The following is a 24,119-nucleotide window of genomic DNA, read 5'->3' as shown; positions in this document are numbered from 1 at the left end:
CTGCCACTTTTGGCGTTTTTGAATTTGAATCCTGAAAAGCAACAGTATGAGGTTTCCACCCGACAGAGATGTTATGGTACTTGAAGTATATTTAAATGCTTTTGTACTCCTGCTCAAATTCACATTTTGAATGCAGGACTAACTGTATTCTGTATTTCTACTGGATTGTGGCAACACACACACACACACACACACACACACACACACACAATTCAATTCACACACGGAAAAGGAAAAGCTCAATCATCTTTATTGTCATTTTCAAAACACAAATGTTTTTTGCTTTTATTGAGTTTTATTTATTGAATTTCTTTTTTATTTTCTTTTCTTTTATTCATGAAATTATTTTGGAAAATGTCAGTTCGTGCGGTGGTTCCCGAACTTTTGAGCTCGAGACCCAAAAGAGAAAGTTTGTCGTCTCTCCGGGAGCCCAAACTAGTGAAAATAGCAGATCTAATAGCAGAGTTAAATGAACACTAATGCTGATGATACAGTGTAGATTGGGACCCCCCCAGTAATCAAAATGGTTGAGTCCCAGGCATATCTTTTCAAATGGGGGTCCGTGGGCTAATATGTGTCAATTTGGGGGTCCTTGACACGAAAAAGGTTGAAAACCACTGCACTACAGGACACATGTGTGAGCAGCAGTAATGGCTGCCATGAATCTGACTGCTTAGACCTAGATTCAACTACACTCAACAAACTAATACAAAATCACCACATTTCTGGCATAAAACCAAGACAAGCTTTGTTTTATATTACAAAGGGCTCATATTGAACATGTTTAATGTTCTAATACTTCATTTAGTTGTCTTTTCTCTCTTCCTTGTCCATCTGAAGAAAGAGTCACCTGACCACCTAAAACTACCTGTCTCACAGGCAAATTTGCCACCTTGTGGCGAAAAGTGGGATAGGTCTGTTCCTAAAATATAAGTTCCCTGCTCATTCCAGTACACATTAAGGCTCTTAAAAATACAAAGAACACATACATAATAAAACAAAAATGTGACTATACATTTGTGTATGTCACATATACATCACATATTTACATAATTCATTATTATTGTAAATTTGAGTGCAACAATAACAGGTAAACTGTGAATTGATATTACACCTGCCATGGCTGTATTGTCTGCAAACTGCATTGAAAGGCCCTCTTCCTGGCACACACTGCTACAACATGTCATGGAGGCCATGGGCCAGAGCCTACACAGCCTTGGCCTGAGGTCAGACACTTCCAACAGGGTGGTTTCTGCTGTTCCTATGTCCTCTTGTCCAGTACACACTCATCCGCCAGCATCCAGCTACTCTGACTGAAGGGGTGCAAATTTACCTGAAGAAACACCATGAAGACTTAACATAATACCTTGTGAATATTTAAAAACCCTGTGTCAGTTTGAATCAGCAGCTTAAATACGAAATTAGACTCACAAAGGTATTTTCGTGTCTGTTGTCAGGGTCATTGTCAGGATGTATTTTTAACAAGAAGTCTTTGAGATCTGCTATCTCTCCACGACGGATGGCCAGACTCAGGACTCTGAGATGAGGCATAAAACAAGGAGTCTGGACTAGATGAGCTTTCATCCAGCCCACGTCTGATATCCACTGCAGACCTGTCACATTCTGCCTTACCACCTATTGATTGTGTTCTGTGTTTTAACAACTATATGTATATATACTGTATATCGTTGCTATCGGGCAGAAACCTTAAGCGTAGTTTATTAGTATAAATATCTTGGCACCACCATCGACCACAAGCTCGATTTTAAGACCAACGCAGAGAATATTTACTCTAAGTAAATAACAACGATTGTTCTTCCTGAGGAAGATGAGGAAGCTTCAGGTCCGACCATCAATCCTGCAGGCTTTCTACAAGTCCTTTGTGGAATCCATCATGACCTTCAACATCACATCATGGTTTGGTGTGATGCGGGTCATCAACCGGAAACCTCTCGACAGAGTTGTTAAGATCAGTGGCAAGATCATTGGGAAGGACCAGGAGCCACTCAGCAGCATCCACAAGAAACGGACAGTAAAGAAGGCCTCTCAAATAGTTGAGGACAATACACACACTCTTCACACTCACTACAAACTGATGCCCTCAGGCCGTCGTTACAGAGCTTCGAAACTCACAAAAAGGGGCTCAGATAGCTTTGTACCTACCTCCATCAGACTGCTGAACATCTAGGTCTGGTGGAGCCCCCCCCCCCTTCCTCCCTCCCTCAAGCACGTTGGACTATTCCACCTGATGGACGCTAGTAGTGTACACGCTAACACATAGGTTGCAATATAATATATTTTTTGGGCGGTGAAACCGCCCCTATAAGTGAGGTTTGGATATTTGTACAACAAATCCTGCGCTGTGATTGGCCAAAAATGACCCCGCCTAACCCTGCACCGTGATTGGCCAATCACAGTCTATTCAGGACTGTGATTGGCCAGTGTCACAAGACACATGTGCATAGCCCTATATAAGAAACCATAACTTTAAAAAAAACAATAAATTTGTTTTTTTTAAGTTATGGTTTCATCCATCATAAAGAGTGTTTCAATAAATGAATATATAAAATAATATATTAATATATGAATAAATAAAAATGTATCTTTTGTACATGATTGGTTGACTCCATTCAGTATTGTGATTAGCTAGCAAGACACATGCTGTGATTGGCTAGTGATACATAAAGAGTGTTTCAATAAATGTATTTATCTTTTGTACATGATTGGTTGACTCCATTCAGTATTGTGATTAGCTAGCAAGACACCGCCCACTTCACACAGGGTGTGATTTTTATCATGCTTTTAAGTTTTATCATGCTTTTAAGAAGTAGTTTTAAATGTACTTTGTACTTTCTTTTATTGTGACATAGGTATATATGTATTGACTATATGTATGTTTGTCTTTTTAACCACAAACGAAGTTCCGAAAGGAAAATAAAGTTGTTTGAATTTGAATTGAATTGAATTGAATTATTATATAATTTAAAAAATCGAAATTGTGAAAGTAGCCGATCTACAAGCTCGTAGATTGGCTATTTTCACAACTGGTGTGTGACACTGTATGGCAAAGTATGCAATTAATTAAAAAAAGCATTATATACATATATACACACATAAAAATACAAAGAAATTACTTTCAAAAGAAGGGACCACACCACACTCCTCAGATGCAGATGACTTGCTTTATTGCACAATGCGTTTTGCTCATGCTTGAAGCATAAGCAAAACGCACTTGCAATGCAATATGGTATTATATTTCAATGCAATATAACACTATTAAAATAATAAAACAATTTCGTGAATGGTGTGATTATTTGGTTGCTTATTGTGCAGAGAAGTACTGAGATTAAAGTGAACTAACTAGGAAGTGTCAAAGAAAATACAAAATGGCTGAACTTTCAAATTGATGAACCTACAAAAGAATGATGAAATTGCATTTCACTTAATAAAAAATGCTTGACATTAAATTAATATATATTTTTATGTCTTCACTTCAATGTAACTCATTCCAGATTCCTTATAATTATGCATCATACACAACCTCCTCCAGCAGACGGACCACTTTGATCCCGTACATGAACTCAATGACAACGCGAGCCGTGGATTCCTTCATCACAGCGACGATCCTCTGGAGTTCGGCCGGGTCACCGTCCCAGGGCACCACCTCCACGTAGGCCACACAGCCCAGACCAGACCGGGCCAGGGCATCACCTCCACGTAGGCCACATAGCCCAGACCGGAGCGGGCCAGGTCAGCCTGGAGGATCCGGGCGGCATTGTGGCCGTAGTCAAAGTCACTAAACAGCACTCCCACCCAGCTCCATCCCAACCGCCTCATGATCTGGAGCATAGCTTGTATCTGATAATAATAATTATAATAATAATTATACTTACAATTTACACAGCGCTTTTCTAAATAGGCCTACTCAAAGTCGCTTTACAAAACAGAAACAAAATGAAAACAACTTTATTAGGGAAAAGAATGGTTAAAAAGGTTCAAAACAAACAAACAAACAGGTAGAGAAGGCGGATTTGATTTAGGTAGGGAATGTGAATCTTAAAAGGTGGGTTTTGAGTGTGGTTTTAAACGTGGCTAGGGTGGGGGGGGCAGCTTTGATGTGAGCTGGGAGTGAGTTTTATAGGGAGGGGGCGGCAACTGAGAAAGCCCTGTCACCCCAGGTTAGTTTCTTGGTCTTGGGGACCACCAGGAGGTTGGCATCACCAGACCTGAGGGAGCATTACTGTACATACATTTTGAATAAAGAATGGAGGGATGAGAGCTTAGGATAGATTATTCACATAGTGGTAAATCAGTGATTCTCCTATACAAATTTCATTATGGAAAAAAGGCTAATCATTCTGCTTTGACACTGTCAAGATACTCCTTCAGCTCCAGCAGTGATACATACAAGCGGTATTAAAACTGTCAAGAACCCCCACATTAAAGGTTGGGTAAGTGATATGTTTTGTTAAAAGGTTAAAGCCGTTCATCATTATCCCGACTTCAACTTGTACAGAATACGGCAGCCAGAATCCTCACTAACACCAACCGCAGAGCACACATAACTCCGGTGTTAGCCGCACTGCACTGGCTACCAATTAGGTCCAGAATAGATTTTAAAATTATCTTAACTACTTATAAAGCATTACACGGGCTGGCCCCAGGCCCCGCCCCACCTTATATTTCGGACCTACTGCCCCCTAAGGACAATGTGAGATCCCTCAGGTCCTCTGACAAAGGCCTTCTTAACATTTATTTTCAGGTGGGTGGAAAAATGTCAACCAATCAGGATTTATCTGTTTCAATGTTGTAGTGATCCAGTTCCAATTGTGTCTGCTCATTCCTTTGAGTTATCACTTCAAATTTCACTTGTTTATTCTATATCCTGTGTGAGTTCTCTCTCCTGATTGGATAGAATTGGTATCCCGAGCTGAAAATGTATTTCATTTGTATTAAAGAGCTCGAGAGACGGGGAGATCCCTGTTACTGAACACTCTATAGTAATGATTACTATCACAATATCACTAAATATGTTTTGGAAAATAGCCAATCTACAAGTTGTTGATGGGCTTGTCGATCGGCTCTTTCAAATAGTAGATATACAGTACTGTATATTGCCTTTGTATATCGTGGCCTGGTGAAATTTTGTAATATGTGATTCCGTCACAGATTGAGAGTGTTGTGTAGTGGGCACAGTTATCTGATGACTGATGATGACACATGCAGTGTGTGTGAAGCATTAGACTTTAAGTTTATGAATACTTTATTAACAGCAGTTTTGTGTTAGATACTATTACATGTGAGGACATTTCTCCATCGTTGTTCGGTAGGAGACCTGAGACTTGATGCCTTTTGGCCTGATGGGCTAATAACTGACAACATTATTTCTGAACTGAACAACTGAAGGCTATTAGTCCAAGGACAGATGCCTTTTACTGTGAGAAATGAGAACTCACATTTCTTTTTGGAGAGAATTTTATTGATTATCAACAGAAAAGGGGATAAACATTTTGTCATCATTACAATAGATGTCCACCATATTGTCCTGCAGACATATTATTGATTAGTGCAGTAATATACAGTATAATCGTCACAAACTAGAGTCAACAGTATTTTAGCAATAGATAGAAGACAAAGACACATATCAGTCTGTTCTGGATGGCTGTGGCCATTACAAGGCCTATTGGCCCATCAGCACCAATCAGTCAATTTCCCAGGTGGCAGTTAGTGCTAGATTGGATGGGTTGGAGAGAGGGCGAGTGCTGTTTTTTTCACTTTCAACTGAATTATGACTGGATATGTATGAAGTCTTATGACTTTTTACATCACTTGAAAAGAGGGTACGAGTGCTGACAGTGAGGCCTTCATGTTCATGAGGCATGTAATGCCTGAGTGAGCCACCAGGTGAGTGAGTACCCACACTGAGCAGCCATCCACAGTCTGAGTTGGTGAGCCGTGGTGGACAGAATATTCATCACCTGTTTAAAGATTACAGGATGTTGAGTTAAACAAAACGAACACTCCTCCATCCCCACAAGACCAGATTTCTCCCTCTGAAATAATTTCTCAGTCCGCTGATACATCTATACGGTACATACGCTGGGAATCATGTAGATTTCCTGCGCCACAGATTTACACTTTTACCAGTAAATCTATAAATGTTTCAATTTATCTAATTTACAACAACATACTATGCACAATCAAAATATACACTCATTGTACACTCAAGTCTGTACAGTACCTATTTTGGCCTGTCAAGTTAGTCAAGCTACAACAAGTGTAGGTGATTTAAAGTTCCTGTTATTACAGTGTTACAGTATTGTTCTGAGTATCACATTTTGTCAAAACTTTGCATCTTGTTGATCTCTTGGTAAAGGTCTCTCAAGCCTCTCCTGAAAAAGTGATATTCTTTATCCCTTCAAGGCAAGGCAAGGCAAGGCAAGGCAAGACAAGACAAGACAAGACATATGTATAGCATATTGCAGAAATTCAATTAAATGTGCTTTACAAAAAACATTAAGCAAAAGAAACATGATAAAATGACTTCTGAATTTAGTAAGAATCATGTGTATGATTGGTGTGCCCCTGTTGCAAGTATTATCCTGTGTTTATGTATTACATTTAGTTGAAAGCTTTGTATTTTACTGCTGTCTTGTTCCAGGTCTCTCTTGGACAATATGTTTTCATCTCAATGGGACCACCTCATTAACTAAATAAAAAAAGTGATAAAGTGGTGACAGACTCTTACCATGCACCGAATAATATGTATTTTAACTGGTTATTAAAGCTCCTCCTAACTGAATAAACAAACAATTAATGGGGTTTTCATCATAGCGTTTCCTGTTGTTCATACAATCATGCATTTACAAGTGATGATTATTCAGATCAATCTATCTACATTTGTTTTTCTCACTGACAGCCAGCATTTTCACACTGACAATGCCTTCATCAGAACATTTTTGGCATCAGTTGCCAGCTCCTCAAGATATTTTTTCAACAAATAGTGTGTGGTGGCAAAGGACATACTGGAACCTATGATAGGGACTAGGCTGAATATATAGTACTCAGCATAACATTGCACAACTTCAAAACTTGTGGTGGTAATAAGTTGTGCTATAACCGATTTGATAGTAAACTTCATGTGTTGTGTGTATTTCATTACAGCCTTCAGCTCCTCCACTGACACAGTTGATATCTCTGCAAGTTTCTGCAGGCTCTCATCATCAAGGCCGAAAGCTGTATAATACTTCTTTATCTCCTTCAGCAAAATGCCGACATCCACAGTGAATGGGAGGCCTGGAACTGGCACTGTAGCCACAATGCCAGACAGCAAAGCCACCTTCCAGATGTCTGCCTGCAGGGCTGTTTTCTTCTTCTCGTGGATCTTCATGGTAATGTTGGGCAGGGTTAGGAGCAGTACATGTCTCTTCTGCTTAGGGAGCTCCTTTTCTATGGCGTCATGAAGCAGGTTGAAGTCGTAGTGACCAAGCTCAAAGCAGGAGATCAGAAAGACATCAGGAGCTGCTACATTGTTTTTTTCAAGCCCTAAAAAATCAAATTAAACCAAATTATTTTTAAATTAACAGTTGATGTATATTACTCAATACATTTACAAGACTACTATTGAATTTTAGGGCCCCTTTACAAAAGTTCATATCTCAATATTCATGGCAAATATCTCAATAACGATACAATATATGATTTGATGGGTTCACATTTGTTATTTGATATTTTAAGTGTAGCAGCAAGGAAAGCTAAGCAATAAAAAAACAAAACAAGAACAGCATTAAGTCAGTATCATTCTTATTTTGAATTACAATTGGGTTCACACTTGTTATTTGATATTTTGAGTGTAGCAACAATCAAAAATAGCATATTACATATCTGATATCTCGATGATTCAAAATGGTTGTACTCTAATTTACAGTATGCTAATAAGTCAGCTGTTTATTAGCGTTTTTGTTTTCGCTGGCTCCCGGGTTGCCAAAGAATGTGCGCATATCCCCCCACGGGTATGGTCTAGTTAATAGTAATTCATGAATTGAATGACAACCTTTTATCATTGATAATACTTTCCATCAAATTGGGACAAAACTATAAAAATGCTTTGGCCTCCAATGATTATTTTTGTTTTCTTTCAAATTGATGGAGGCATACGGGTCTGACTTAAAAATATTACTGAAAAACAATTTCCCATCTTTGTAGCTCGTTCAGTTCTCTGGTTATTATGACACTCTTATGAGAAACATGAGGCTCTCATTTGATGTGGGATATTAGTTGGACAAACCAAAAGAAGCCTAATCTCTAAATCAAATAATAGGCTATAAAAACTCTTAATTTGAGATTGCATGAGATCTTAGTTTTCTTTATTAACATTTTCAACATCCGGCTGCCATATTTTAATGATTTTGAGACAAATTAATTTAACTCGACTCCAATTAATAGTAATTCATATTTACCATTTGAGTACATATATACCTGCATTCCTCCATCCGCATTTACTCAAATGTTTTATGTTTATAATGTAACAGTGAAACAGTCTACCTTATTTATAACATAATATGCCTACAATGTGTTGTATCAGTGACCTATGGAGTGGTGCATATCAGATAAGATAAGATACTGTATACATTTATTTAATAATTGATACGGCATTGATGTGGATTGTTTTATTTAAGTAATCTCTTCATTGTAACCTCATTGCAACCTGGTCAGAGTAGGCCTACACCAGGCTACAGTACAGTACAGCTGTAAAAAAAAAACAAAAAAACATTATGTAACTAAAAAATCTTGTTGAGAAAGGACCTAATTGTAAAGTAGTCTGGCATGTCTACCAAATTTATGCAGTTTTAACATAATTCAGCACTATGAGTTTCAAGTTTCAATTCAATTGTACAATGTGTGGCCCTTCACTCACTTTATTGAAGTCTGGTGTAGGGAAAAGCTAAGGATATACTGCATTGACACCGGTCAATGAAGAATATAATTTTAAGTGGTTAAAACTCATTCAGGAGAATTGTGAAAAATGTATAATAATAATAATAATAATAATAATAATAATAATAATAATAATAATAATAATAATAATAATAATAATAATAAGGGTAATAATAATAATAATAATAATAATAATAATAATAATATGATCAGAACGATGTTCCTTAATTTTACTCCTGTGTGTTTAGTTGAAATCTGTGGAGATTACAATTATATTTAAAAAAAAAATAGAAATGGAACAAAGAAAACAAATCTGAATATATTAACCCTGGCATATCTATTTTGGGCTCACAAGTTGAATTGCTTTCCATTATGAGCTTTTACATCAGCTATTTTAAAATAGCCAAAGTATAAATTAGGGCTAAAGTAAAGTGGCACCTTAAAATAGATTAATAACTACATTTTCTATACTTCTAAAAGTGAGTTTTTATTTTTGGCAAATTATAAATATACATATAATGCCCAACAAGTTGTGATCTGATAGTGATTTGATCACAATATGCTCTTGTAATCATTCTCGCATAAATAGTGTTCCTCTACACCTGCGAAGTGTGGAAGAGCACTATATTTTTAATTGATATTTGAAATGAAATGAAAATGAAAATGAAAAGTAAGAGTAGTAAATAAGAGTACTTGTGCTAGTGTAATTTAAGAGAACAAGAGTTAAACAGTCAAACCTTTGATGCATTCTTGTCGGATGGCTTCCAGTGTCTTTTCCACGGTGAATGTTTTCTTTCTCTTCTCAGCCGCAATGTTGTTATCAATCTTATTGCGTAAAAAGTAGAAGTTCTTTTTCATTTTCTGAATCTCACTGGCCAGCAGAACATGACATTCTCTGAAGCGTCCCGATGCGACAATGATGAAGAAATCATAGCGTTTAAATTCAACATCAACAAGGTATTCTTCTGCTTTGAATTCATCTGAACCAATACCAGGGAGATCCCACAATGTGACATTTGGGTATTTAGGGCAGGGATATCCTTTCGTCTCTTTGGTGGTCTCCACAACGCCAGTTGGGGCAGAGTTGGGCCCTTCATCCCCCAAACCTCGGAAGGCATTGACGAATGTTGACTTTCCAGAGCCTGACTCCCCTGTGACAGCGATGTTCAGCTGCACATTGTCCAGCTGTGTTAAGTAATCCTGAATCTTGCCCACTGCTGAGGCCATGGACTGATTCCCCAGCAGGGCGTCTGTCAAGGCTTGTACTTCATCCTCATCAATCACGCAAAAGGCTTCTTCAGCCATCTTGACAATAATAATAGTGGAGAAAAAAAAAGAAAAGGAAGAAGAAACTATATTGAATAATAAAGAACGAAAAGGAATAGATGGAAGGCAAATAATTGTTGCCGTTTTTGCCCTTGTGGAGGTGCAACCAGACTGGAGACAGAAGATTGGTTCAATGTTATTCTGTTAAGTCAAGATGTGCTAGAAAACAACTCTGAGGCTTGCTTTAGGTTTTTGGAGTGGTACCAGTCTCACTTCTCCTTACATACTGGAGGGGCAGTCCTTCATGGTTCCACCCCCTACAGCCTTAAGCATCTAGGGCTGTTTCTACTGGTTTCCACAAACAATACAGTGGAAAAAGCACATAGTGATCACGTCTGTCCAGTTCAAATTGATCACTAAGTGATACGTGATATTGTATTATTACATATTATAAAATTATGCAAAAGCTTCACTGCTTATTATTTACTGTGTAGGTCAGGGTGCCTTCAGGTAACGTTAGAGCTTAAAAATAAAATCAGCTCTCATGACCATTCCAAATGTTTTCCTTCATGTAAGGCCAGGGTCGGTGTCAGAACAAATTCTGACGTAAAGGCAATTTTTCATTCCTGAGAAGTCAATCTTTGCTTGGAAATATCAATGAACAACACTGCCCTACAAAGCCAAAGTGCAGTAACTATGGGGACAAAATTATGGGTTTAAAAGTGTTTCAACTGATCAGCCCAATGAGATATTGGCATACTGTATAAGTGATATTACACTAATGTATATCTGTTTTTGAGGTAATTGTTTATCCCCCAAAATGGCTAATTTGACCTTTGGGATACACAAATAAGTCGGTGTATCCAAAAACGTAGTACAACACACACAGACTTTGCATACCTTTGAACCGTTTGTGTACACACACAAGTGCAGCACAGAAGGAACGAGATGATCCGATGGATATTATTCTCCAAGTCTTTTATTTTATTAACTTCAGGAGTATTCACAAAAAGTGGAGCTGATCCGCTCCGGCCGAGCGCACAGCGAGTCTTGCTAGGCTTATCACACACATTTGCATGAAGGTAACTTCTGACACTACAGTTTATGTTCCTGTGGCCAAACTACAACCTAAAATGGAATATTCTTTAATAATTCGTGTTCAGTATGTCCTGAGCTTTAAAAGGAGTGTAAAAATACATTTATATAAATATACAACAGTTAACAAACAAGAATTTTAAGGAACATCATAATCTCTTCAATCTGACTGTTTTCTATCTAGAGAGGCTTCCTCTTTAATCAAACAGATCCCAAGACCTAATCACTGAGAACCTGTTTTTATTACCTACTGTAAACATCTTTACCAGGATGTTTATACTATAAAGAAAAATTGCTCCGTGTTCAAATCTAATGATTAGATCAGTTCGTGGCCTACAGTAATTTATGCTACGAACATCAGATTACATCACAGCTGTTGAGTGTTTAACTTTGTCCATTGTCTATCTAATCCTTTGATGTTTGGAGGAATGTGTCTTATTGAAGAAAGCACTTCAATTCAGAGAAACAGTTGCTGGTTAAGTTCCAAGTCAATCACTTCGGATGCTGTTATTCTGAATGAAATGACTCTATGTAAAAACCTTTGTATATCAATTTTAGCATATATGACGGTCTGGGAGATACTTCACTGTTTAAGGTGGTTTTAATTTTCATGCTATAAATAAAGTAATTCAAGTAAAGACAAGTTGTGTGATTATTTTAAGTATAGCCTTTAAGTATAGTAAGCCAGCAATGTAATCTTGAAGTTCACCGGCCATGGCATGAACGAGGAAGAGTCAATGCAGCACGGTTAATGGGAGCACTTCAACTTGGTTGGGAGGGATAATGTAAGGAAGCACTGGGGCTCATCCAGTTCTTCGATGTGCACACTGCTGTTGTTTTAATCCCACCAAAAAAAAATGTACTAAATAAAAATGTATAAATCCTTGTCACATAAGCCCATCTAACAGTCCCTGTGTCACTGCCGACTACGCCAGAATGTAACCGGGCCGTGGCCCGGGTTTGGTTTAGAAGTTTTAATTTATACAGACACTTTAAATACTAAAAACTGAACAGATTCTTAATACACATGTGACAATAAATTGGACTGCGACAAGGATTTCCCCCCAAGATTACAATAGTTTTTATTCAACAATTCATCAATAATTAAAAGTACTTTATTGTATAGAATGGTTTAAAGATCATTTAAAAATAGACACTATATAATCTATACTTGATACACTACTAAAAACTGCAATAAGAAAAGGGAAAAGGGAGTACCACAGGATGGTAGGCTGTAGCCACAAGGAAGGGAGGGTAATTATGGCCTAGCACGACTAGGTGTCCTACACACCCTAAGATGAGAAGCTAAGGCATTCAATACATTAAAGCAAAAGCATGCAAAGGAGGTTGAGTGCAAAATTCCAATAAGGGGGGGGGGGGCACCGCTGTGAGCCTAGCCACCTAACCCGTCCAGAGGGCCACTTGCTCCACCAATCCTGTAGCACTCGGAAACAGAGAAGAAAAGGTTATTATTCACAGTAATTGAGTATAAAAACAGTATTAATATAAGAGCTTAAATAGTTCTTGGGGGAAATAGTAAAATAACTGAAATAATTATAAAACAAAACCCAAACATAACAAAACAGCAGTGGCAGTCAGTGTCTACAAAAGAAACAAATGATACACAATACACTGTAAAACAGATCTACTATATACAAACAAAATATTGACAATTACCTCTGTCTGACTATTGAACACAACCCATGTGGAAGGCACAACACAGGAGAGCAGAGTCACTATGGAGCAGGGCCTAAAGTGTGACAAACAAAGGGTCAGCCTCAAGCAGGTAAAACATAGTATGTACTTTCACCTATTATCTACAATATGCACCGAGCAGAGGCAACCTGCTACAACAGGGATCGAAGAGGGAGAAGCGACTGCACAGTGTGGATTTTATAGTGAACCAAACAATTTGGAAAACAGGAAGTGGGAGGGGCTGTGGCATGTCTATCTCCACAGTAGCCTAGGAGGGACATTTCCTGACTGGCTACATGTGAGTTTTATTTTTTTGCTTTTATTTATGAAATTATTTTGTTAAAAAAAACTGCGTGGTTGATGGTGCCTGGTGGCTCAGTCAGTTTGTGTGGTGGTTCCCGAACTTTTGAGCTGGAGACCCAAAGAGAAAGTTTGTTGTCTCTCCGGGAGCCCACTTCTCACTTCAAATGTTTTCAAAAACATATTTGAGAGCAACGTTTATTTGTAAATGACATTGTTTGTTTGTTTACATGGCTGTCATGTTGGATAAAGCATAAAACCAAGCAGCGCAGGTTGACATGAGCAGGTGTTCTGAGCCTTTGATTAGACAGCGGTCCGTTATAGAGCTCATCGGTCATTATCAAGAAATAATAATAATTTACCGATCAGAATCAAGCATTCATCCAAGCTGTGTAATAAACAGTATTATACTCTGGCCTGAGGTCAGACACTTCCAACAGGGTGGTTTCTGCTGTTCCTATGTCCTCTTGTCCTCTTAGTACACACCCATCCACCAGCATCCAGCCACTCTGACGGAAGGGGTGCAAATTTACCTGAAGAAACACCATGAAGACTTCACAATAAATATAATACCTTGTGAATATTTAAAAACCCTGTGTCAGTTTGAATCAGCAGCTTAAATACAGAGGTATGTATTGTCATGTCTGTTGTCAGGGTCATTGTCAGGATGTATTTTTAACAAGAAGTCTTTGAGATCTGCTATCTCTCCACGACGGATGGCCAGACTCAGGACTCTGAGGTGAGGCATAAAACGAGTAAATGAGATTTCATCCAGCCCACGTCTGATATCCACTGCAGACCTGTCACATTCTGCCTTACCACCTATTGATTGTGTTCTGTGTTTTAACAACTATATGTATATATACTGTATTGATTGATTGATTGAATATTTTATTAGGCAAAAAATGTAAACATCACAATTACATTTATAATACTTTGTCTAAAAGGTCCGTCCAAAAAAGTCCTTGCGGTCTTGTTTCCATTGAGGTCCTTGATATTCAGTTCATAGACATATATAGTAGCAACCAAACAGTTCAAATATCAACACAAAATACACTGAAAATAACTATATGTACAAACAAAACAAAGATGCATAAAGAAAAAAAAAGAAAAAAAAAACACATATGTACAAAAAATGGGGGGGGGGGGGGGTCGTCTAACGGGAAAGTGGTACTACCTCCTCTTTTTGCCTCCCGAAAGGTGAGTTTTTAAGGCCGTTTTTTAATATCGTTGCTATCGGGCAGAGACCCTATTATGTCCATTTGATTATTATGATTTTTTTTTAATTCAAAATAGTGAAAGCCTATTTAATAAAAAGGTTCAAAACAAACAAACAGGTAGAGAAGGGGGATTTGATTTAGGTAGGGAATGTGAATCTTAAAAGGTGGGTTTTGAGTGTGGTTTTAAACATGGTGAGGGTGGGGGTCAGCTTTGATGTGAGCTGGGAGTGAGTTTTATAGGGAGGGGGCAGCAACTGAGAAAGCCCTGTCACCCCAGGTTAGTTTCTTTGTCTTGGGGACCACCAGGAGGTTGGCATCACCAGACCTGAGGGAGCGGATAAAGATTGGATAAAGAATGGAGGGATGAGAGTTTAGGATAGATTATTCACATAGTGGTAAATCAGTGATTCTCCTATACAGATTTCATTGTGGAAAAAATCTAATCATTCTGCTTTGACACTGTCAAGATACACCTTCAGCTCCAGCAGTAATACATACAAGCGTATTCAAACTGTCAAGAACCCCCACATTAAAGGTTGGGTATTAGTGATATTTTTTGGTTAAAACAACACGTTTTGTGTTAAAAAGGTTAAAGCACTATAGTTTCATAGTAATCATTGCTATAGATTGTTTGTTCAGTTCAGTAACAGGGGTCTCCATGTCTCTTTAATAAAGAGAACATTTAGTTTCAGGTGGGTCAAAAAATATCAGCCAATCAGGATTTATCTGTTTCAATGTTGTAGTGATCCAGTTCCAATTGTGTCTGCTCATTCCTTTGAGTTATCACTTGTTTATTCTTTATCCTGTGTGAGTTCTCTCCCCTGATTGGATAGAATTGGTATCCCGAGCTGAAAATGTATTTCATTTGTATTAAAGAGCTCGAGAGACGGGGAGATCCCTGTTACTGAACAAACACTCTATAGTAATGATTACTATCACAATATCACTAAAGATGTTTTAGAAAATAGCCAATCTACAAGTTGTTGATGGGCTTGTCGATCTGCTTTTTCGAATAGTAGATATACAGTATATTGCCTTTGTATTATTGTGGCCTGGTGAAATCTTGTAATATGTGATCCCGTCACAGATTGAGAATGTTGTGTAGTGGGCAAAGTGATCTGATGACTGATGACTTTGATGACACATGCAGTGTGTGTGAGGCATTAGACTTTAAGTTTATGAATACTTTATTAACAGCAGTCTTGTGTTAGATACTATTACATGTGAGGACATTTTGTCCATCGTTGTTCGGTAGGAGACCTGAGACTTGATGCCTTTTGGCCTGATGGCTAATAACTGACAACATTATTTCTGACCTGAACAACTGAAGGATTTTAGTCCAAGGAAATTATGCCTTTTACTGTGATAAATGAGAACTCACATTTCTTTTTGGATAGAATTTTATTTATTGTCAACAGAAAAAGGGATAAACATTTTGTCATCATTACAATAACACCCAGATATAAACAAAAGTTGAATAAAATAGATTTCCACCATATTGGTCCTGTTGTAACTTAGATAGCATGTTATAGATGCCAGGTCATTGTTGACCTGGCATCCTATAGTGTGTATAGTTTCAATGTACAGGCTGATAGGTTCTTGGTTTATATGTATTAGTTAATATTAGATTATTGGTTTACTTATGTATTTCTCTATTATTAGATTACTATTCCTACAGTATGCATTTGATGTATTATCTTGTGTTCTCCTTGCTTACTGTAAATCGCTCTGGATTAAGAGTGTCTGCTAAATGCCTAAATTGTAAATTGTTTAAAGACATAATAGATACAGTATAACTGTCACATCAAGATAATAGAATCAAGCAGTATTTAAGGAGAGAGGGCGAGTGCTCGTTTTCACTTTCGACTGAATTATGACTGGATATGTATGAAGTCTATTACTGTTATGACTTTTTACATCACTTGAAAAGAAGGTACGATTGCTGACAGTGAGGCCTTGATGATCATGAGGCATGTAATGCCTGAGTGAGCCACCAGGTGAGCGAGTGCCCACACTGAGCAGCCATCCACAGTCTGAGTTGGTGAGCTGTGGTGGTGGACATAATAGTCATCACCTGTTTAAAGTACAGGATGTTGAGTTAAACAAAACGAGCACTCCTCCATCCCGACTCGACCAGATTTCTCCTTCTGAAATAATTCCTCAGTTTACACTTTTACCAGTAAATCTATACATTTTCCAATTTATCTCATTTACAACAACATACTATATGCTGATGTGCCGTGGCAGTCCTGTCACTCTTGGTTCAATAAAACCCTAAAGTCCAGTTTATAGACGACATACACAGAAATTACCGTTCATCTGAGCAAGGCATCTTTATTGACAAACAAGAGAGATTCCCTCTATAATATGTGAATAAAAGAACAGCAAATTAATGATATTTAAACAATACGACCTGATATCACGAAGGCAATTCGCTCCACATCAAAGTCTGCATGCAAACAAGCGTTCAGTTGAGCGCCTGGAGAATTCTGAAGTTCATATCTATTACATTCAGTATATCAAAGCTGTGGCTATCAAGGCCTGCCTTCTGACTAGAGCACTACCTCAGTGCTCCACACTCTATAAAGTAACGGTTGACGGCCCAAGGTTCCACAATGGACCATCAATGCACAACCAAATATTCACTCAAAAAACATTGAGCAAAAGAAACATAATAAAATGACTTTTGAATTTAGTTAGAAAGAATCATATATTGGTGTGCCCCTGTTGCAAGTATGATCCTGTGTTTATGTATTGTATTTAGTTGAAAGCTTTGTATTTTACTGCTGTCTTGGCCCAGGTCTCTCTTGGAAAAGTTGTTTTCATCTCAATGGGACCACCTGATTAACTAAATGTAAAAAAGTGATAATGTGGTGACAGACTCTTACCATGCACCTAATAATATATTTAAAAAGTATGTATTTCAAGGTTATTAAAGCTCCTACCGAATAAACAAACAATTAATGTGCTTTTCATCATTTGCGTTTTCCTGTTGTTCATGTTGTTATGATCATGAACAACAAGCTTTATTTTTGCATTTACAATTGTTGATTATTCAGATCAATCTATCTACGTTTGTTTTTCTCACTGACAGACAGCATTTTCACAATGCGGTAGGCATTGCAGCCTTCATCAGAACATTGTGGGCATCAGTTGTCAGCTCGTCCAGACATTTGTTCAACAAATAGCGTGTGGATGCAAAGGACAATCCCCCTACTATAGCGGAACCTATGATAGGGATCAGGCTGAGTAGAAACTCAGCAGTACCTCCCAAAACACGTGCAGTGGTACTAAGTTGTGCTATAACCCATTCGAGAGTAAACTTCACATGTCCTGTGTATTTCATTTCCGCCTTCAGCTCCTCCACTGACACATCTGATATCTTTGCAAGTTTCTGCAGGCTCTCATCATTAAGGCCGAAAACCGTATAATACTTCTTTATCTCCTTCAACAAAATGCTCGCATCCACAGAGAATGAGAGGCCTCTCACTCCACACGGTTCTGTGTGGAGTTTGCATGTTCTCCACGTGTCTCCTAGGGTAGGTACCCTCACAAAAACATGCAGTAATCCTGGTCACTATACTGCCTCCCCCTGGCCAGCCGGGGCGCCTGATGGAGGGGAAGGGAACTGGTTGGAATAACGTGTTCCTTCCACGCGCTACGTCCAACCAGGGAAACTCTCCCCTGTCAGGTGAAAAGAAGGTCAGTTGGCTCTCATGCATTGAAGGAGGCATGAGCTCGGCCCTGGTCTCCCTAGGTTGGCAGAGGGAAGGTAGTGCCCAGGATTACATAGACAATTGGCACTGGGTGTAAAAAATAGGGTTACAAAATCGCGGGATAAAAAAAAAAAGAGAATGAGAGGCCTGACCATGGCACTGTAGCCACAAAACCAGACAGCAATGCCACCTTCCAGATGTCTGCCTTCAGAGCTTTCTTCTTCTTCTGGTGGATCTTCATGGTAATGTTGTGCAGGGCTAGGAGCAGTACATGTCTCTCAATCTGTGACGGGATATGTGATCCCGTCACAGATTGACAGTGTTGCGTAGTGGACACAGTGATCTGATGACTGATGACTTTGGAAGTCATGCAGTGTGTGTGAGGCATTAGACTTTGAGTTTATGAATACCTTATTAACAGCAGTTTTGTGTAAGATACTATTGTATTTAATGGCATTTGATACTATTGTATGCCATGTGAGGCCATTTTGTCCATTGACGTTCGGTAGGAGACCTGAGATGCCTTTTACTGAGAAATGAGAACTCACATTTCTTTTTGGAGAGCATTTTATTGATTATTAACAGAAAAAAGAAAACATTTTGTCATCATTACAATAACACCCAGATATAAGAGAAAGTTAAACAAAATAGATTCCCACCATATTGCAGTATATTGCATAGTAATATACAGTATTTGTCTCTACCCGTGGCCGGGTAGAGTGAACTGGAAAACCGCAAGGTTCCCAGTTCGATCCCGGGCTGGGGCGCTCCCCCAGAGTTAGTGTCGAAGTGTCCTTAAGCAAGACGCTGAACCCCTAATTGCTCCCGATGAGCAGGTTGGTGCCTTGCATGGTTTCCTCCGCCATCGGTGTTGTATGAATGTGTGTGTGAATGGGTGAATGGCACAATCAATGTAAAGCGCTTTGGATAAAAGCGCTATATAAATGCACCATTTACCATTTGTCATATAATAGAGTCAACAGTAGGCTATTTAAGCAAGTAGATAGAAGAAAAATACATTTATCAGTCTGTTCTGGATGGGTGTGGCCATTGCGAGAACTATTGGCCCATCAGCATTAACCAATCAGTCAATTTCCCAGGTGGCAGTTAGTGCTTGTTTTTTTCACTTTCCACTGAATTATGGCTGGCTATGTATGAAGTCTTATGACTCTTTACATCACTTGAAAAGAATATAGTCCTGACAGTGAGGCCTTGATGATCATGAGGCATGTAATGCCTGAAAGCCACCAGGTGAGCGAGTACCCACACTGAGCAGCCATCCACAGTCTGAGTTGGTGAGCCGTGGTGGACAGAATAGTCATCACCTGTTTAAAGATTACAGGATGTTGAGTTAAACAAAACGAGCACTCCTCCATCCCGACACAACCAGATTTCTCCCTCTGAAATAATTTCCCAGTCCGTTGATACATCTATACGGTACATAATGCTGTGAATTATGTAGATTTCCTGTGCCACAGATTTACACTTGTACCAGTAAATCTATACATTTTCCAATTTACCTCATTTACAACAACATACTATGCACAATCAAAATATTCACTCATTGTACACTCAAGTCTGTGCAGTACATATTTTGGCCTGTCAAACTACTCAAGCTACAACAAGTGTATGTGATTTCAAGTTCCTCTTATTACAGTGTTACAGTATTGTTTTGAGTATCACATTTTTTCAAAACTTTGCATCTTGTTGATCTCTTGGTAAAGTAATATTCTGTATCCCTTCAAGGCAAGCCAAGGCATCTGTATAGCACATTGCATACAATTAAATGTGCTTTTCGAAAAACATTAAGCAAAAGAAACATAATAAAATTGAATTCAGTAAGAATCATAAGTGATTGGTGTGCCCCTGTTGCAAGTATTATCCTGTGTTTGTGTATTACATTTAGTTGAAAGCTTTGCATTTTACTGCTTTCTTGGCCCAGGTCTCTCTTGGAAAATATGTTTTCATCTCAATGGGACCACCTTATTAACTAAATGTAAAAAAGCGATAATTTGGTGACAGGCTCTTACCATGCACCTAATAATAGAGTTAAAAATTTGTATTTTAAGGTTATGAAGCTCCCCCTAACCGAATAAACTAACAATGAATGTGCTTTTCATCATATAGCGTTTCCTGTTGTTCATGTTGTTACAATCATGAACAACAAGCTTATTTGTGCATTTACAAGTGTTGATTAATCAGATCAATCAATCTATCTATGTTTGTTTTTCTCACTGACAGCCAGCATTTTCACACTGCAGTGCCTTCATCAGAACATTGTGGGCATCAGTTGACAGCTGATCAAGACATTTGTTCAACAAAGAGCGTGTGGTGTAAAAGGACATTCCCGCTGCTATACCGGAACCTATGAAAGGGACTAGGACAGAATTTTCCACAACTTCAAAACTTGCGGTGGTAATAAGTTGTGCTATAACCGAATTGAGAGTAAACGTCATGTGTTGTGTGTATTTCATTACAGCCTTCAGCACCTCCACTGACACAGTTGATATCTCTGCAAGTTCCTGCAGGCTCTCATCATCAAGGCCGAAAGCTGTATAATACTTCTTTATCTCCTTCAGCAAAATGCCGACATCCACAGCGATTGAGAGGCCCCGAACTGGCAATGCAGCCATAATACCAGACAGCAAAGCCACCTTCCAGATGTCTGCCTGCAGGGCTGTTTTCTTCTTCTTGTTGATCTTCATGGTAATGTTGGGCAGGGCCATTAGCAGCAATTGTCTCTTATGCTTAGGGAGCTCCTTGTCTATGGCGTCATGAAGCAGGTTGAAGTCGTAGTGACCAAGCTCAAAGCAGGAGATCAGAAAGACATCAGGAGCTACTGCATTGTTTTTTTCAAGCCCTAAAAAATCAAATTAAACCAAATTATTTTTAAATTAACAGTTGATGTATATTACTCAATACATTTACAAGACTACTATTTACAAAAGTTCATATCTCAATATTCATGGCAAATATCTCAATAACGATACAATATATGATTTGATGGGTTCACATTTGTTATTTGATATTTTAAGTGTAGCAGCAGGGAAAGCTAAGCAATAAAATAAATAAAAAAGAACAGCATTAAGTCAGTATCATTCTTATTTTGAATTACAATTGGGTTCACACTTGTTATTTGATATTTTGAGTGTAGCAACAGTCAAAAATAGCATATTACATAATATCTCAATGATTCAAAATGGTTGTACTCTAATTTACAGTATGCTAATAAGTCAGCTGTTTATTAGCGTTTTTGTTTTCGCTGGCTCCCGGGTTGCCAAAGAATGTGCGCATATCCCCCCACGGGTATGGTCTAGTTAATAGTAATTCATGAATTGAATGACAACCTTTTATCATTGATAATACTTTCCAGCAAATTGGGACAAAACTATAAAAATGCTTTGGCCTCCAATGTTTATTTTTGTTTTCTTTCAAATTGATGGAGGCATACGGGTCTGACTTAAAAATATTACTGAAAAACAATTTCCCATCTTTGTAGCTCGTTCAGTTCTCTGGTTATTATGACACTCTTATGAGAAACATGAGGCTCTCATTTGATGTGGGATATTAGTTGGACAAACCAAAAGAAGCCTAATCTCTAAATCAAATAATAGGCTATAAAAACTCTTAATTTGAGATTGCATGAGATCTTAGTTTTCTTTATTAACATTTTCAACATCCGGCTGCCATATTTTAATGATTTTGAGACAAATTAATTTAACTCGACTCCAATTAATAGTAATTCATATTTACCATTTGAGTACATATATACCTGCATTCCTCCATCCGCATTTACTCAAATGTTTTATGTTTATAATGTAACAGTGAAACAGTCTACCTTGAGTCCATATTTATAACATAATATGCCTATATCAGTGACCTATGGAGTGGTGCATATCAGATAAGATAAGATACTGTATACATTTATTTAATAATTGATACAGCATTGATGTGGATTGTTCTATTTAAGTAATCTCTTCATTGTAACCTCATTGCAACCTGGTCAGAGTAGCTACACCAGGCTACAGTACAGTACAGCTGTAAAAAAAACAAAAACATTATGTAACTAAAAATTCTTGTTGCGAAAGGACCTAATTGTAAAGTAGTCTGGCATGTCTACCAAATTCATGCAGTTTTAACATAATTCAGCACTATGAGTTTCAAGTTTCAATTCAATTGTACAATGTGTGGCCCTTCACTCAATTTATTGAAGTCTGGTGTAGGGAAAAGCTAAGGATATACTTTATTGACACCGGTCAATGAAGAATATAATTTTAAGTGGTTAAAACTCATTCAAGAGAATTGTGAAAAATATATAATAATAATAATAATAATAATAATAATAATAATAATAATAATAATAATAATAATAATAATAATAATAATATTAATAATAAGGGTAATAATAATAATAACTAGAAAAAGTGCTCCTCGGAGCACAAGTCTCCGCCAGGTCAGGTAGGTTATTATGGCCTCCTGGTGGCGCTATAATAGGCCAATGTGAAAAGGGTGCCATTTATTCCTAGGCCGTGCACGGCAATCAGACACTGCATGTATGATTTGAGGCATTTTGTTCAAAAAAATTGTTTTGCTAAATTTGACCTGCTGGTGGCGCTATAACAGGCCAATGTTAAAAGGGTGGCATTTGTTCCTAAAAGTAGTGCAAATGTGCATTCAAGGTTTCAGCGCAATCGGACGCTGCGTTCATGATTTGTGGCATTTTGTTCAAAACGGGCCACTCCTGCAAACATTACATGTCAATGTTAGCCAATCAGGATGGAATATGAAAAATCAAACAGATCCGTCTTGATCACATGACTATAGAGATCATGTGTACCGATTTGCGTGAAATTTTGATCAAATCTGAAGGCTTAATATCAAAAAATGTGTTTTACATAAGTCTGCCTCCTGGTGGCGCTATAAAAGGCAAATGTGAAAAATGCAGGGCAAAGGTTTTTCCATGGCCTCTAGAGAGTGTGCATACAAAGTTTTACACTGATCGGTGCAGTTATAGGTAAAAACACGAATCGGCCTGTTACAGCGCCACCATGAGGCTGATTTGAACATTTTCAAATAGCATTTTTTCCTCTGCCTAATGGGAATGTGTGTGCAAAATTTCACGGAAATTGCATGCTGTGTTCATGATTTGAGGCATTTTGTTCGAAACAGAGTACTCCTGCAAACTTTGAAAGACAATTTTTGCCAATCAGGATGGAATATGAAAAATCGGAAATGAGCCGTTTCTTTTAATGACTATAGAGATACTGTGTACCGATTTGGGGGATTTTTGGCCGAAATCTGTAGGAGTACTGTTCAAAAATGGGTTTTGCACAAATCGGCCTCCTGGTGGCGCTATAAAAGGCCCATGTGAAAAATTTGGAGCAGAGGTTCTGCTCTGGCACCCAGGGAGTGTGTGTGTACAGTTTCTCTGCGATCAAGACAACGGTGCCGGAGATTAGCTGTACACAAAATGACAGAATGACGGACGGACACACGGACACACACACGGACACACGGACGGACGGACAGGGGCGAAAACATACTCTCGCCATGCCTTTCGGCCTGGCGGAGACAATAATAATAATAATAGTAATAATAATATGATCAGAACGATGTTCCTTAATTTTACTCCTGTGTGTTTAGTTGACATCTGTGGAGATTATAATTATATTTAAAAAAAAATAGAAATGGAACAAAGAAAACAAATCTGAATATATTAACCCTGGCATATCTATTTTGGGCTCACAAGTTGAATTGCTTTCCATTATGAGCTTTTTCATCAGCTATTTTAAAATAGCCAAAGTATAAATTAGGGCTAAAGTAAAGTGGCACCTTAAAAATAGATTAATAACTACATTTTCTATACTTCTAAAAGTGAGTTTTTATTTTT

At 38.0% G+C, this 24,119-nt stretch overlaps 1 protein-coding gene across 1 annotated transcript in view; it reads right to left on the bottom strand.

The window, feature by feature from the left end:
- Positions 1 to 5,870: 5,870 nt before the first annotated feature.
- Positions 5,871 to 24,119, bottom strand: part of LOC308092856 (interferon-gamma-inducible GTPase 10-like) — a gene marked incomplete at both ends in the record, with an annotated part of 44,017 nt that continues 25,768 nt past the window's right edge. Inside the window, 2 exons of the mRNA XM_080438954.1 lie at positions 5,871 to 5,978; positions 7,121 to 7,545. Coding sequence (XP_080295080.1) covers positions 5,871 to 5,978; positions 7,121 to 7,545 — 533 coding nt within the window. The remainder of the gene's footprint in view (positions 5,979 to 7,120; positions 7,546 to 24,119) is intronic.

The sequence above is a fragment of the Gymnoscopelus braueri genome (assembly GCF_963280865.1).
Source record: "Gymnoscopelus braueri genome assembly, chromosome: 10".
NCBI lineage: Eukaryota > Metazoa > Chordata > Actinopteri > Myctophiformes > Myctophidae > Gymnoscopelus > Gymnoscopelus braueri.
This window is presented reverse-complemented; position numbering and strand designations above follow the sequence as displayed.